This window comes from Cetorhinus maximus, chromosome 9 (assembly GCF_964194155.1).
Source record: "Cetorhinus maximus chromosome 9, sCetMax3.hap1.1, whole genome shotgun sequence".
In the NCBI taxonomy this organism is placed as follows: Eukaryota; Metazoa; Chordata; class Chondrichthyes; order Lamniformes; family Cetorhinidae; genus Cetorhinus; species Cetorhinus maximus.
The window spans coordinates 127,502,989-127,517,430 of NC_135887.1; the positions used below are offsets into that span (position 1 = coordinate 127,502,989).

Genomic DNA, 14,442 nt, shown 5'->3' on the forward strand with positions numbered 1-14,442 from the left:
TTCCTTAGCCAATTATGTACCCCCGTTACCATCCACTGTTTATTACCATGTTCTTCTATTTCCCAGATAAGTCAGCTATGTGGCACATAATCAAATGCTTTTGAAAGTCTTTGTAGAAAGTAATTACTAAACTACCGTCATCAATACTCTGCTATTTCATCAAAGGACTCAATCAGTTTAGTTACACGCGATTTGTCTAACAAATCCATGCTGACTGTGCTTTATTAACCCGTGCTTCCTCAATGAGAGAATATTTTGTCTTTTACAACGGTCTCTAATAGTTTTTCCACCGCTGATGTTGAACTTATTAGCCTGAGTTACCAAATGTAACCCTCTCCTCTATATCCGATAAACAGACCTGAGTTAAGGCTGATCACCAAGGTCACTACTTTAAAGTGACTGAATCAGCTAAATACCTTATTACATTGGATTTCAGGGTTTTTACTGATGTTTTAGGATTGAACTTCAGTCTTTCTGTGAAAGCTGAAACACAATGGCCTCGTTTATGACATATGAAAGGAAGCATTCGCAATGGGAGTGCAGCATGCCATGACTTCAGCAGTTATATCCAATATTCTATCAGTTGTGTTTTTAGGGGATAATATCCAATATTTTTCGTGATGGATTTTAAAAGTTTGGAAGGGGGAAATTAGCTCCTGCGGTGGAAAATTTATTTTCAAGGGGGAGGCAAGAAAAAATAGATTTCTGACCTTTTGTGCCTGACCTGGTCCTAAGCCTTCTTCCATACCTGTTCAAAGCCACCTGCAAAGAAGTGTACAAATGCAACTTGGTGAAAACTGCCCATCCCAGCCTCCACCCAATGAATGAGGCAGTTTCTGGACTCCATTCAACAACCATCCATTCCTCAATAGGCAATTCAACAAATAGGAGTACGTATAGGTGCCTATTTCCCACAACCGTACAGCCCAAATATACAGTCTCATCCCCTTCATTTTCTCCACTCATTGCGAATTATAACTGACATTTCTGACTGAAGGTTATTTAATCATGAGATGAAACAGGGGATATTTTAAATGCTTCTCCATCTGCTGGTTTAAAGCTTTAATGAAATGTTAGGACAATCAGATTAAGGCATCGTGGTTTGATATGGATATGTTCCCTTTCGTTTATATTAGAAAGCTTTCAAGTGCGTTTCACTGGTTTCTTGAGGAGACTTAACAACACTTTAACATATCAAAGAAATCATGACTTAGAACAGTGCTGTTGTTAGTAGTTACTGCATAAAGGAACAGGTTATTAATGGTATTCAATAGCAATAGAAAACATAGGATGTGTATCTCCTCAAATCTGAAGTAAAGCTTTATGATTCTTTAATATTATTTGATCACTATGTTTCATCTAAATAATGGAGGTACAAGTGATTATCAGAATCACGGTCTTGTAGATTAGTGCATCATTTGTCTTAGTGGCATTGTTCCATTCGCATTCAGGAAAGAGTACATCAGAAATAGATTGCATTTTGAAGATGCATTGTTAGAAATGACAGCACATAGCTTTTGTGAAAACAAGCTTTGTCTCCACAGTGAGAACATCCTCAACATGTAATGTGACACTACTTCCATGCTACATGGAACACATTTAGAGCAATTTTAGCAGCCTACAATTTAGCATTAGTAAAAGTCTGAAAGAAGTCAACAGTAGTAGGATTATGTGTTATCACAATACATCATCTCATGGCCCATCACATCCCCCTCTCCTCTGCCATCATCATACTGGGCAATCTTTGGCTGAGTGGGAAGATGGAAGATTGTGTCAGGAGCAACACTAAGCATACCCTAGAATAAGGTACCAACCTAGTAAAACTACAGCGTATGCCAACCTACATACTAAACACCAAAAGCAGCAGATTATAGACAGAGCCAAGTGGCCCTGCAGCCAAAGATTAGAGGAAAATTTTGCAATCTAACCTCATCCAGTGGAGAATAGTGATGGACAGAGACACATGGGCTGAATTTTCCTGGCCCCAATTGGACGGGAATGGAGGTGGGACCAAGGAAAAAAATGGTTGCCGAGCCACACAGCCGGAAGTCCCGCCTTCATTCCCACCCTCTTGCATTTCCCTGAAGTCAGGGGAGGAAGTGGGCCTCGGAATAGGCCTGGTCCTATTAAGGACCTGAGTTACATTGTTGAGCCTATCTCTGTTAATTATTTTATTGTTCGGGGAGTTCAGCAGCTCTCTGGTCAGACCAGCTGTATGGAGGCAAGGACATGTCAAGGAGATGGAAAGAGTTTTAAAAGGCAATTAAAAATTAAAGTTTAAAGGGCTTATTCCTTTGTAGTTAAAATTCTATTAAAGGTCAAGGGAGGAGCCAGAAATAAGAACTTTGTCGTTTGGGGGGGGGTTTTCACCTTCCTGGCATTGCCTGGCATCATATTGGCATTGGAACAGTGGGAAAAGCTGTTTGGCTCCACCTGAGCACCAGGAAGGGTGCAGCTGGAAATGGGTGCTGCAGCCTCAGAAACTGAGGCCATTGGAGGTGAGGAGCAGCAGCCTGCAAAGGAAGTGCAGAGTGCCAGGCATCAGGAGGCTAGACGAGGAGAAGGAGATAACGCCATGAGCGCAGGATCTATGGATAGAGGCAAAAAGACCGATAGATGACTAAGAACCGTGCCAAAGGAGACTGTGGCTCTCTAGACAGATGGCCACAGACATCTATGCCCTCGTCAGCTGTGGATCTCCGCAGCATCCCACGGGTGGCTGCACGACAGTACATCATCCAGGTGACAGAATTACAAGACTTCATCTCCGGGTGTGATGTCTGGCAGAGCCAAAGGTGGTAAAGGTCTCGGTAAAGGTGGTGCTAAACGGCACTGGAAAGTCCTCCGAGATAATATCCAGGGAATCACTAAACCCGCCATTCGCCGTCTCGCTCATCGTGGAGGCGTTAAACGCATCTCCGGCCTCGTTTACAAGGAAACTCGCGGTGTTCTCAATCTCTCCTTGGAAAATATCATCCAGGTGACAGACGACCTCTTTATTAATGCTAGACAACACATCAGCATCACAACTGATTGGGCAACACAGGCTCAGAGGGTACTGGATCCAGTGCTTGGAGCGGTCAGGTGGTGTCCTGCAGAGGGAGATAATGCTAAAGAGAATTGCCCCTGCTGCACGGAGGGGGGTGACTTCCTACCACCCTCTAGGAAGAGGACTGCCCCCCTCTCCCTCATGGTGCCCTCCACCATCTCAGGTCCCTGTGGTGCAAGCACAGGCTCTGGTACAAACTCTCTTCCTGAGGACAAGCAGCAGCCTCAGTGATGACTGTTGTGGGTGTCTGGAGCCTGTTTCCATTCCTGCGCCCGTTGGCTTTAATTGGACAGGAAACCCGTCTGCATATCAATGAAGGGCTCACCCCGGGGAAAATCTAAAATTCAGTCAGCTCCCACTGGAGGCAGGTTTCTGACACAAAGCCAGATACTGCTCCTGTTTCCTGTCTCCAGTGGGGAGATCCAGCCTTATGACTCTTCAATTGTGGCAGAGCTTTGCACGTGAGCTTGAGACAACTTGAAGTGCTTGCAAGCTTCTTCCATCAAGTGGATAATCTCACTGGGCCTCACACCAATGTCCCCGCCATCATAGAAAGTCATTTTAATGGCTCTGGATTTAGCTCCATTTTTTAAGCATTTCTTCATTTCAGTCCGTTCGGTATTGATGCTATCAGACTTAGTGGCTTTCATTTCCTTTCTTTGCCACAGCAGATTTCTAGGCGTATAATGTTCCACAAAAGCCAGAAGGTTTTGAGCATTCTGGCTGTACTCTGGTTCCTCTTTAATGACAGTAGTAGATCACACATGATATGAGAGCAGCTGATTGATGCTTCTTTTAGCACAATTTTATTTTTTGCAGTTGTGAGCTATCCTTGCAAAGCTACTGTAGAAATACCTTTTGGTGGGATTTTCTCCCTCCCATAAGTAGCTAAGCCATTCAGAGAAGGTTTGGCTCCTGATGTGAATTATCTGTTCGACGACTAGGGGTTGAATTTTTTCAGATTATTGCTATCTTTCACTCGCAGGTTTACTGTGAAGATCTTTGTCAATTCCCATGGAAAGGTGACTTTGCAGTTCCGCCATGAAAATCCTTTGTTTCCTTGGTCTGAAGTAAAAGCCCGCAATGTATCATTTTGTTTATAACAATATTAGGTCATTTGTCAGTGTACTGGGTAAAAAGCCGTTTAGAGCAGCATTGATCCACATCCAGGAATTGAGCTTCAGTGCTGCTCGGATAGGTGTGTGAAAGTTTTGTTTGTGGTGTAATAGCTTGTATGAATCTCAAGAAAAGAGTTTGAGCAGTGTTAATCTAACTCTGAGTGGGACTGCCCATAATTCATTAATTGGCACTAAATTTAGTAATCTTGTTCAGACAGCCCCTTAGGAAAGGGTGACCTGTGGAAAATGGAAATGCCAGACTTGTGCAGCAGGGAGTGTTTTTCTGAACTTCTAGATTAAGGTTCATTGCTGTGTTTTCTTTAGAGATTTATTTTTTTGCTCTGACCAGCGTCATACCTAGCCTGGAGTTGCTTATTGATAGCATTGGTCCATTTCCTCAGCACTGATTCCCTTCAACTCAATAAGTCCAATGTTTTACCTTTAAGATATGGATGAAACCAGTGCTGTGTTTAATGCCATTTGTTACAAGATCATTTGTGCAAACTGATAAATTACTACAATCGATTGTGTTTGCATTTCCTGACTTGGATTGTTAAAGCTTTGTGGCAAGGAAGGTTTTTTTTAAAGAGCTTGGTTCAAAGAATTTCAGCATTGCAGAGTAAAAGAAGTACTGGACTTAACATAAGAGTACACACAGTTGCCCAGTTGACTTTGCGTAGAGTGGACGTGGAGAGGATGTTTTCTCTTGTGGGAGAATCTAGAACTAAGGGGTCACTCTTTAAAAAATAAGGGGCTGCTCATTTAAGACAGAGATGAGGAGAATTTTTTTCTTTCAGAGGGTAGTGAGTCTTTGGAACTCCTTTCCTCAAAAGGCAGTTGAAGCAGAGTCTTTGAATATTTTTAAGGTAGAGGTAGATAGATTATTGATAAACAAGGGGGTGAAAGGTCATCAGGGGTAGGTGGGAGGTGACAGTCAGATCAGACCTCATTGAACGGTGGAGCAAGGTCGAGATGTCGAGTGGCCTGCTCCTGCTCCTGCTCCTGATTCATATGGACGTATGTTCGTGTGACTTTACATTCCACTTTTTAGAGATGAGATTGTGTTATACTCTTGTCAGTGTTCTGCCAGTTATCAAAAATTGAAGTAAGACTGGCTGGCCTATCATTTCCTTGAAGTGGCTGGTCACATTTGCCACACTCCAGTCTTCCAGCAGAAATTAGCTTTCTATAGAATTGTCGAAAATTACAGGCAGAGCCTCTATCATTTTCTCCCCTATGCTTTGTCATGATCTTTAGCTGTAAATCATCAAATGCCAATCTATAAGAGTGGACTACTATTTTCCTAATGGCAGAGCTGGCTGGCTGTGCAGATACCTTCAGAGAGAAGAAAACTCTCAGTGGGCTGTGGTCATTTTAAGAGTTTAATTTAACTTCCTAAATTGTTTTGATGCTCTTCAATTTTTTTTCTGACTGCCTCCTTCATGTTTGAAGTATTGGGTTAATTACAAGAATATCCAGTGATGGATGATGACAGTGAGTTTAAACCCAGATAATTAACATACTTATTGATCTTAACTGGTGAAGGCCTGTTTAGTGCTACCTGTGTTTCGAATTTCTCAGACAGTAAAGCGTGCTTTCCAATTTACTGGGGTCCTTGGAGAAAGGGCCGCTAAATTGGCAGTAAGTGAGGCAGCTTGGTAAACTACACAGATTCGCATTGCAACAAGTTAATTTTTTAAAGCTAAATCAATGGTTTTGATCTCAAAATCATTCTTGGAGATTGTTCAAAGATGAAGTGAAAAATAAATTAATCTTGGCTCATCCTGGCATGTTGGCTGGGGAATAATTTGAGCAGTGACATGGGCAAGTATCCATCCATCGGAATGCACTTCTGACCATCTTATTCATAAAATCAAAGGATATGGGGAGTGGACAGGAAAGTGGAGTTGAGGGAGAAGGTCATACATGATTGTATTGAGGGATTGAATGATCTGCTCATACTCCTATCTCTTGTGCCCTTAGCCACCTTGTACCCTTACAATTTTTTGAATCCTATACCTTGCTTGTAATCATTGTATATAATACAGGCATTTAACTTACACTTTACTTAGAATTTACAGCATCAAAATTGGCCAAACTGGTCCTCCCACCATATTACATCTAACCTTCATCTGTCAGCTGTTATGATATGGTAGGTGGTAATTGCCAGGCTGACCAAATCCCAAAGGGAGACTTGGCCAAGCTTTCACAACAATTTTGCAATTTGTATTTATTATGAGAATGTACATACACTGAAGTCAGAAGTAAAGAGTCCACTACCATCTTTGGAGATTTTAAGGATTAAATTAAAATATTTATTAACAAAAGAAAAGGAAAAAAATAAACACACAAAAGATTACAGTTACACAGTTAAACTTAATCTTAAAACAGTTCCCAAAGGATTTCTACTTACCTAGACACCCAACCACACACCCCTTTTCACACAACAGCCTGAATAGATTCTTAATCTATAAAACATCCAGCAATATTACCACAAGCACCCACTGTTACTCTAAGGGAGGTATTTTACAGCTTCTCTCTCCCTCTCACTGGACAATTGAACTCCAAGGTTTAACAAAACCTTGCACTCTGGACCAAACCAGCACTTATCTGGGATGGCTAGAGACTGCTTTTCCACAGGTCTATTTCACACAGTCCAACTCTCAAGATCTCACATGAACATACACCATACAGCTTTCCATCTTTCTCTAAATATATTTTCTCCCTGTTGACTTGTAAACCCCATTGTTTCACCCTTGCTTTGGAAGTTACTTTTCCCAGAATATAAAAATCTTTGGGAAAAATAAACTTAATAACGTTGTCTTATTTATCTCATCAGTTGTAAAACATCTTATCATGTCCCTTTGAAACTCAAATAACCTCTTAACTTATCTACAAATGCAAATTCCATTCACACTGTATCTACTGAGACTTTGGACGGGATTTTCCGCACCCACCCGCTGCCATGACCTTCTGGTACTGCCGCAAGTCAATGGATTCTAGCTGGGGCGCCGCCTCGCATGCGGCGGGTCCCACCCGCGACAGGGCCGGAAAACCCCGGCCTTTATCTTTGCTCAATCATCTCCATTTCAAAACGCCCGTTTTACACTTAACCCCTTTGATGATTCAAACCTTGCAGTTTGACTGTCTCTAGTTTAGTTAGGTTAGTCACACGCACGCACACACACACACACACACAATCATACACACACAAGCCTACTTCAGTATCCCACAGTAATATTCGGACAAAAAATGATATTTCCTTTACACAGTTTATCCTTTTATTATTTTCTCCCTCATGTGTTCATCCCTTAAATGCATCTGTGCTATTTGCCTTAATCCCATGTCTATGTCGAATCACTTATTCCACTGAGGTAAAAACAAAAAACTACTGCGGATGCTGGAAATCCAAAACAAAAACAGAATTACCTGGAAAAACTCAGCAGGTCTGGCAGCATCGGTGGAGAAGAAAAGAGTTGACGTTTCGAGTCCTCATGACCCTTCAACAGAACTGTTGAAGAACAGTTCTGTTGAAGGGTCATGAGGACTCGAAACGCCAACTCTTTTCTTCACCGCCGATGCTGCCAGACCTGCTGAGTTTTTCCAGGTAATTCTGTTTTTGTGTCACTTATTCCACTGTCTGTGTAATATAAATTAAAAATGAATGGATTCGGCGATGTATACTTCATGGTTTGTTGTTTGTGAGAACACTCCAATGTATTTGGCTTGATGACATTGCTGTTGCTGGACGCCTGCAGAACCCCTTGACTGACGCCAGATTCCAAATGACATCAGGGGAAAGGGAAATCCACACCATAAAGATGGCTAAATCTTTGTGGGAAACTCTCTTCAAGATCAGTGGCGAGTGCATTGCTTCGTTACTGACTGCAAAATCCGAGTCAAAGATACAAAACAGTTAGTGGCTCCTAATGGCTTCACTGGCATGTAATAGCATTCCCTGAAAGCATGAACTGATTCAAAATAAATATTTTGACTGCAAAACCATGATACCTTTAATGAGTTGGCAGAAGATGTGGAACAGCGATTTTTGGTGTCCAAGGGCAGAAATTTTAGCTCGGCGTGTGGGTGCGCGCCCGACCCACTCGATCGTGAAGTAGCGCTTGATGACATCGGGCGAGTGGCGTCATCGCGCACTTGCGCAATATTTCAGTCAGTGGGCGCATGCAAGAGCCAGCAGCGCGTCCACCGACAATTAAGAGGCCCATTAAGGCCATTAACGTTGTAATTGACAGAGAATTTTCGTTGCCCAACCAACATGACAGTTGGCGGGTGGGCGAATCGGCCTGGCGGCCTTTGCCTTTTTGAGGAAACCTTATCCAAGGGCGGGATGAAGTTTCCAATGTTAATTTTAAAAAATTGAAATGTTTGGACAGAATTTTCATCATCCGTATGTGCAGGTGACTGATCCTGATGCGTGGGCATTTTTTCCGGCATTTTAAGCTCTTTACTTATGGCTTTTGGATTCTTCAGCTCCCTGGGGCAGCTCTCTGCCTTGAGGGAGCTTTCATTGTGCGCTCTCCCCTCGCGCTGGCCTCCTCCCGCCCCCCACCCCGGCAGCGCTGAGCCTTTCAGCGCGCCTTTCACGCTGGCTGGCTGTTAATTGGCCAGCCAGCGTGAAAACGCGGTCGGGGGCCGATTGCAGTCGACGGCCTGTTCCCCGGCCCCTCCCGGACCCACTGATCGCGGGTTCCCGCCAAACTGAAAATCCTGCCTCAGGTGTAAAACTGTTTTGGAAAACCTCTAAATGTAACTAGTTCCAAATAACAGCAGGCCAAAACTGAAACCAGAAATTAATAGCCTTGAAATAAATGAAGTCAGGTGACCTTATAAACAAGGCACTTGAGTTCTTGGCATCAAAATGGTAAAAAAAAACTGTCCAGATATGGATAGTTTCTGTTTGCTTGACAATCTTTGATGAAGATGGAAAGCCACAAACAGGTTAAGGCAGAAGACCCACAGGCACTTTCCCAGCATTTATTTCAATAATAGGAGTGTGTACTGAATGCTGAGCTGGTGAACGTCTCCCTAATTGGCCTAACTTTGGAGTCTCAGATGCAATGAAAGATTGCAGCTCTAACAAATTTGCAGTTGACTCTGCTTCCTGTGAGAGCAGGTATTATTTTTGATGTAGAATAGTGATCAGGTCACCATGTAGATTTTGTGCCCTTCCAATTAACTTTTCTCAACATCTTGCATTCAGCGATTGGATAGAAAAAGGCATCGAAAGCAATGATCTAGGGACAAAGACAACCTTTGAAATATCTTATCCTAGTATTCAAGTCAGTCGTACAGCTAAAGCACTGTGGCCAGGGTTTTACACAGGGCTGCCATCCTCACCCCTGGCATAAATGTTCGGGGCATGCCTGCTCTCGCCTGGTCATCTTACCCGACAACTCTTGGCCTGTTAATTGGCTTAGGGCCAGACTTAAACCCTCATCTGGGAAGGAAGTCCCCACTCCAAGAGCTGTCAGCCAATCGAGCAGCCAGCAGGTCTCTGGTCCCAGTAGTGCCACAGGTAGGGATGGCCACGGCTGGGACTGCATCCAGCTCCCAGTGGCGATCGTTGCTAGAGCTGGATGCAAAGGTAAGGTGGGTAATGCAGTGTAACAGGCCCTGGTGACGGGGGTTGGTGGAGGGGTTAATAGGCAGGGCATGAGGGGAGGGGAAACATGAGAAAGACCTTGAGGTGGGGGCGTCTGAAGGGCCCAAGGACCCTTAAGGGAGGTACTGCCCCCTTGCCCACCATTAGCCTGCTCAGTGAAAGCTGCTGGACTTTACACCTGGCGCCAGCCTCTGTCCGCTACAGATTAAATACCAGCAGCTATTAATTGGCCTCAATAGGCCCATGGGCGTGCGGGCCTCTCGATGCATCACCCATCGCAGGTTAAATTGCAGCGGACGGGTAGGTGCCGGGAATGGTGCCTATGGTACTGTGCCCAATTTTACTCCCTCCCACCCCCCGCGCCTGCCAACCAGCCCCCAGGGGGCCATAAAATGTAGCTCTACGGCCAGAATCTTAGGCGAGTAGAGGCGGGGCCTGAACGCCGAGGTGTAAAATGATGCGGGGTGATGTCGGACGTGCGTCCCGACATCACTGCGTGTCATTTAAATTTTCAGTTCAGCAGGCATGCAGCCAACTTGGCTGCGCGCCCACCGAACTGTCAAAGGCCTATTAAGGCCATTTAAAAACTAATAAAACTAATAAACTGAGCTGCCTGTCCAACCTTAAGGTTGGCGGGCAGGCGAAGAGCCCAGGCGGCCTTCACATTTTTAATGGAACCTCATCCACGGACAGGATGAGCTTTCATGAAGGGTTTATAAATTGAATAAAATTTTTTATAAAAATTCATTGACATGTCCCAGCTCATGTGACACTGTCACATGAGGGATCATATCTTAAATTTTTTTCTTTTCTTGATTTAGATTTTTAAAACTTAAGCTAATTTCCCTGAGGCACAGAGGTGCATGCGCGTGAAAAAGCGCAGGCCCCGACTCAGGGAACCCCCCCCAGCCCGCACAGGGAGCGCTCAGCGCTTCCAGGCGCACGTCATGCTGGGTGGCCTTAATTGGCCCGCCCACGTAAAATGCCAGCGCGGACCCGATCGGCGCCCCCGCTCCCACCCATCCCCGCACAACGCCCCCTGATGGGGGGAAAATTCTCCCCCATGTTACCGTCTCGATGGGATCCTCAAAATGTCAGAGCTACTGTTAGGGGGAATAAGAAAAGTAGCATCTCACGCCTATTCTCGATAGTTATTTATTAATTATTTAATGTTCCAAGCATTGGAATGGAAATCACTTCTTGGAAAAGCAAAGCTTATCATTAAAATATTGAGGCCAGGATTTTACAGCCCCACCACGGCGTGTCTCCCCCCGGCGGATGCAGCGAGCCATTTAAACCTCCATTCAGCTCGGCGGGACCGTAATATCCTGCCAGGCGAGAGGGACTGTAAAATCCTGGCCCAAGTCTTAGCCATTTCTGGTATTCATTCAATGTGCACATCCTGCAGAATATGCATTTTCCCCGTCTATACTGAAACAGATTTGGCTGTTGTTTGTGACCATGCCAAAAATAGCGAAGAAATTCTCTGATACTACTCTCGCAAAATAATGTTGCGCTCTTCACTTTTCAGATTTTAATGGGCCATTGTGTTTCTCTGAGGTGTTGACATAAAAGAACTGTCCAATTAGCAAGTTGAAATTTATTAACAGCAACTGTCACATTATTAGTGTGTATGGAGGGGGTTAATCTGTTTGCTGTCATACAAAGATATGAAGCAGAATTTTACCGTTGGGAAATCCCTCTCAGTATTATGCATAATTTCAAGCCACAGCTATTATGTATTATTAATAAATAATCCTGTGTCTGTTTTTTCGCGATACTCTCTTTTCAGCAATCATATGGTGTTCATAGTGAGTTTCCAGCATCCTGCTGGTTGAAGGATTTGGTATTGATGGACTACCTAAGAAGAAATGTGTTTGCTTCTAATTGGAATAGGAGGGGTGATGATTGGAAGAGGGCAGGAGGGCAGTCGTTAGGATGGTCAGCAGTGGTTGGTATCGGACAGGGTGACTAGCAGTCTTTAATGATCAAGCACAATAGTGCCTGGGATCAAGAAGGTAGTGATCTGGAGAGGTAGTGTGTATGTTTTAAACACTTAGCTTCCTGGTTGCAGCCAGCATTTGTCCCTTTAAGAACTGATGTTGTGGCACAATAGACCCTAGTTTTCTTGAACACAGTTGGCACCTGCTGCTTCAAGGTAACTCAGTATTGCAATGGGCATCACAAACAGGTATTAGGACCCTTGTTTGAATATGGAAAAGGCCTAATGCCTGTTTCGGATATATATCATGGGCACCTACATTTTTTTTTGCCTCACTTCTGGCTCATAATGAGCAGGGCCAATTGGAGACTTAGTGCTCAAAAAACTGGACCATTCAATTTCTAGGCCATCATTTTACAACGCAAATGTGAATAAAGCGTTTTTATATTTCCAATTTTTCTTAACAGCTCTATCTCAGATACACTTTTTAATAAGGTTATGCATTGCCTGTGATTCACAAACTTGTTGTACAGCACCATCTACATTGATGCAAGATGGTTTTGGATTCATATTAACGTAAGCTAGGTAGTTTGATTGCAAAGTTCCAACTTACTGAAGTGTTACGAGACCGTCTGCAGAAGATAATCTTACATCACTTCAGCCACACGTGAGCTACTTTTCTAATAGCAGCCTTGCATTTAGTTCCATGCTGGCTGGTTGCAGTAAAAGGAGGCACATTTATACCCAAAGAGCTAATTGAGAGGATGTGCTTTTCTTTGACCGCAAAGATTGCTTCAACCGCAGTTTAAGTAAAAGATCTATATAATGAACATGGTAGAAACGAGCATCTTTGATACGAACACTTAAAGACTATCTGTTCAGGGACTAGGTTTCAGTAAACTCAGCGTCCTCAGTACAATTTATTACTTTCCAATCAATTCTTTTTCCTTTGTGGCTCCTGCTAATGTAACCTGCACCACTGTCGATCACCACACTTCAGCAAAATCCTTTCTCTCCTGCAGAACGTGATGAATGTGGAAATGGACAGCACAGCTGTCATGAGATGGCAATTTGCACAAACACAGTCCGAGGCCACCGATGTACCTGCAAGCCTGGCTACGTGGGCAATGGAACCGTCTGTCGAGGTAGGAACTGCATGCTCATTTAAAAAGTGTAGACATGTCTGTCCACATCCAGGAGAACACAGTACTGGAAGGTGCCACAGCCCCCATGCCGAAGTAAGTACCTTTTTTAAAAAAAGCGTACATGAACTTTCAAACAATTTCCTTTCCAGTTGACTGGTTTCCCCTTTCAAACTGGTAGATGCACAACTATTGCAACATTAAAAATCCTGGAAGTTGTCAAATTCTGAACGGATCAGTGAATCAGTTATATTCCTGAAGAGCAGAATGTTTGACCTCAATGAAAATGACTAGCTGGTCCATCAATTCTGCCCACTCCGATCCTGCCTGGAGCAGCATGAGTAGACACTCTTTTCCCCATCCCTGCTCAAGTCATGTAATCCTGAAAGAGGCAAATAAAAACTCAGGGTCAATAGGAGGAAAAAAAAACTCTGTAAACTTCCTCCTCACCCCCTCCTCAGGCGAGCAAAACGATTCCAGGATGTTGACAATGCGTCCGTTAACTGTTAATTCACTTACCTCCTGTATGATCTGATCTCTGCCCCAGACGAGATGCAGCCCAGCTCCCCCTCGAAGACAGAAAGTGCTGGAAAATCTCAGCAGGCCTGGCTGCATCTATGGAGAGAGAGAGAAACAGAGTTAATGTTCTGAAGATTAAAACGGAGAAAAGTCATACTGGATTCGAAACTTTAACCCTGTTTCTCTCTCCACAGATGCTGCCAGACCTGCTGAGCTTTTCCAGCACTTCCTGTTTTTATTTCAGATCTCCAGCATCTGCAGTATTTTGCTTTGCTTCCCTCTTGAAGACATTGCAAGGAATTCAGCACATACCACACCAGCTGGCAACACCTTCCAGCAGGACACAACTCCATGGGTAAAGAAGAAACACTTACCACCTAGCCTATTCCTATTTGTGCCTGGTTCACTCCGGTTTTCTTGAGGAGCTTCAGTGATCTCATTCATTTCCCTTCACCTGTACATCAGCAACAACTTACACTTGTAGAGCACCTTTAACATAGCAAAACGTGCCAAGGCGATTTAAAAAAAAAGTTACCATGAAACTTAAAAAAAAATTCACACTGAACCGCCGAAGGAGTTATCAGGTCAGATGACCAAAAGCTTGGTCAAAGAGTAGCTTTTAAAGATTTAAGAGTTGGGCCATGCTCTGACTCCCCCCTGAAGCAGTTTTGGGCTCCACACCTCAGGAAGGATATATTGGCCTTTGAAGTGGCTGCAAGCAGAGGTTTAGCAGGACTTAAAGAACTAATTTATGAGGGCAGGCTGCATAAGCGTGCTTTATATTGAAGTCTAGAATGTCGAGTGGTAACCCAGTCAAGGTTTTTAAAATGATAGAGGCACTTGATAGGGAAGATGGAGAGAAATGATTCCCTTTGCTGAAGGGACCCAGAAAAAGGGAGGGCTTTATTTTAAAATTAGAGCTCAGCCATTCAATAGAAGAGAGACATTTTCTTTCAAAAAAATGGGTAGTTCAAATCTGGGGGAAGAAAAAGCTCTCCTCCTAAAGGCTATGAATGCTCGGTTAATTGATATTTTCAAGCCTGGGAGTC

The 14,442-nt window shown here is 43.7% G+C and overlaps 1 protein-coding gene across 3 annotated transcripts in view; it reads left to right on the forward strand.

Annotated features, from left to right (window-relative positions):
• Positions 1 to 14,442, forward strand: part of LOC144685008 (protein kinase C-binding protein NELL1-like) — an 814,339-nt gene that overhangs the window by 463,969 nt on the left and 335,928 nt on the right. For all 3 annotated transcript variants that reach the window (XM_078549518.1, XM_078549520.1, XM_078549521.1), the window contains one exon: positions 12,755 to 12,877. In XM_078549518.1, coding sequence (XP_078405644.1) covers positions 12,755 to 12,877 — 123 coding nt within the window. The remainder of the gene's footprint in view (positions 1 to 12,754; positions 12,878 to 14,442) is intronic.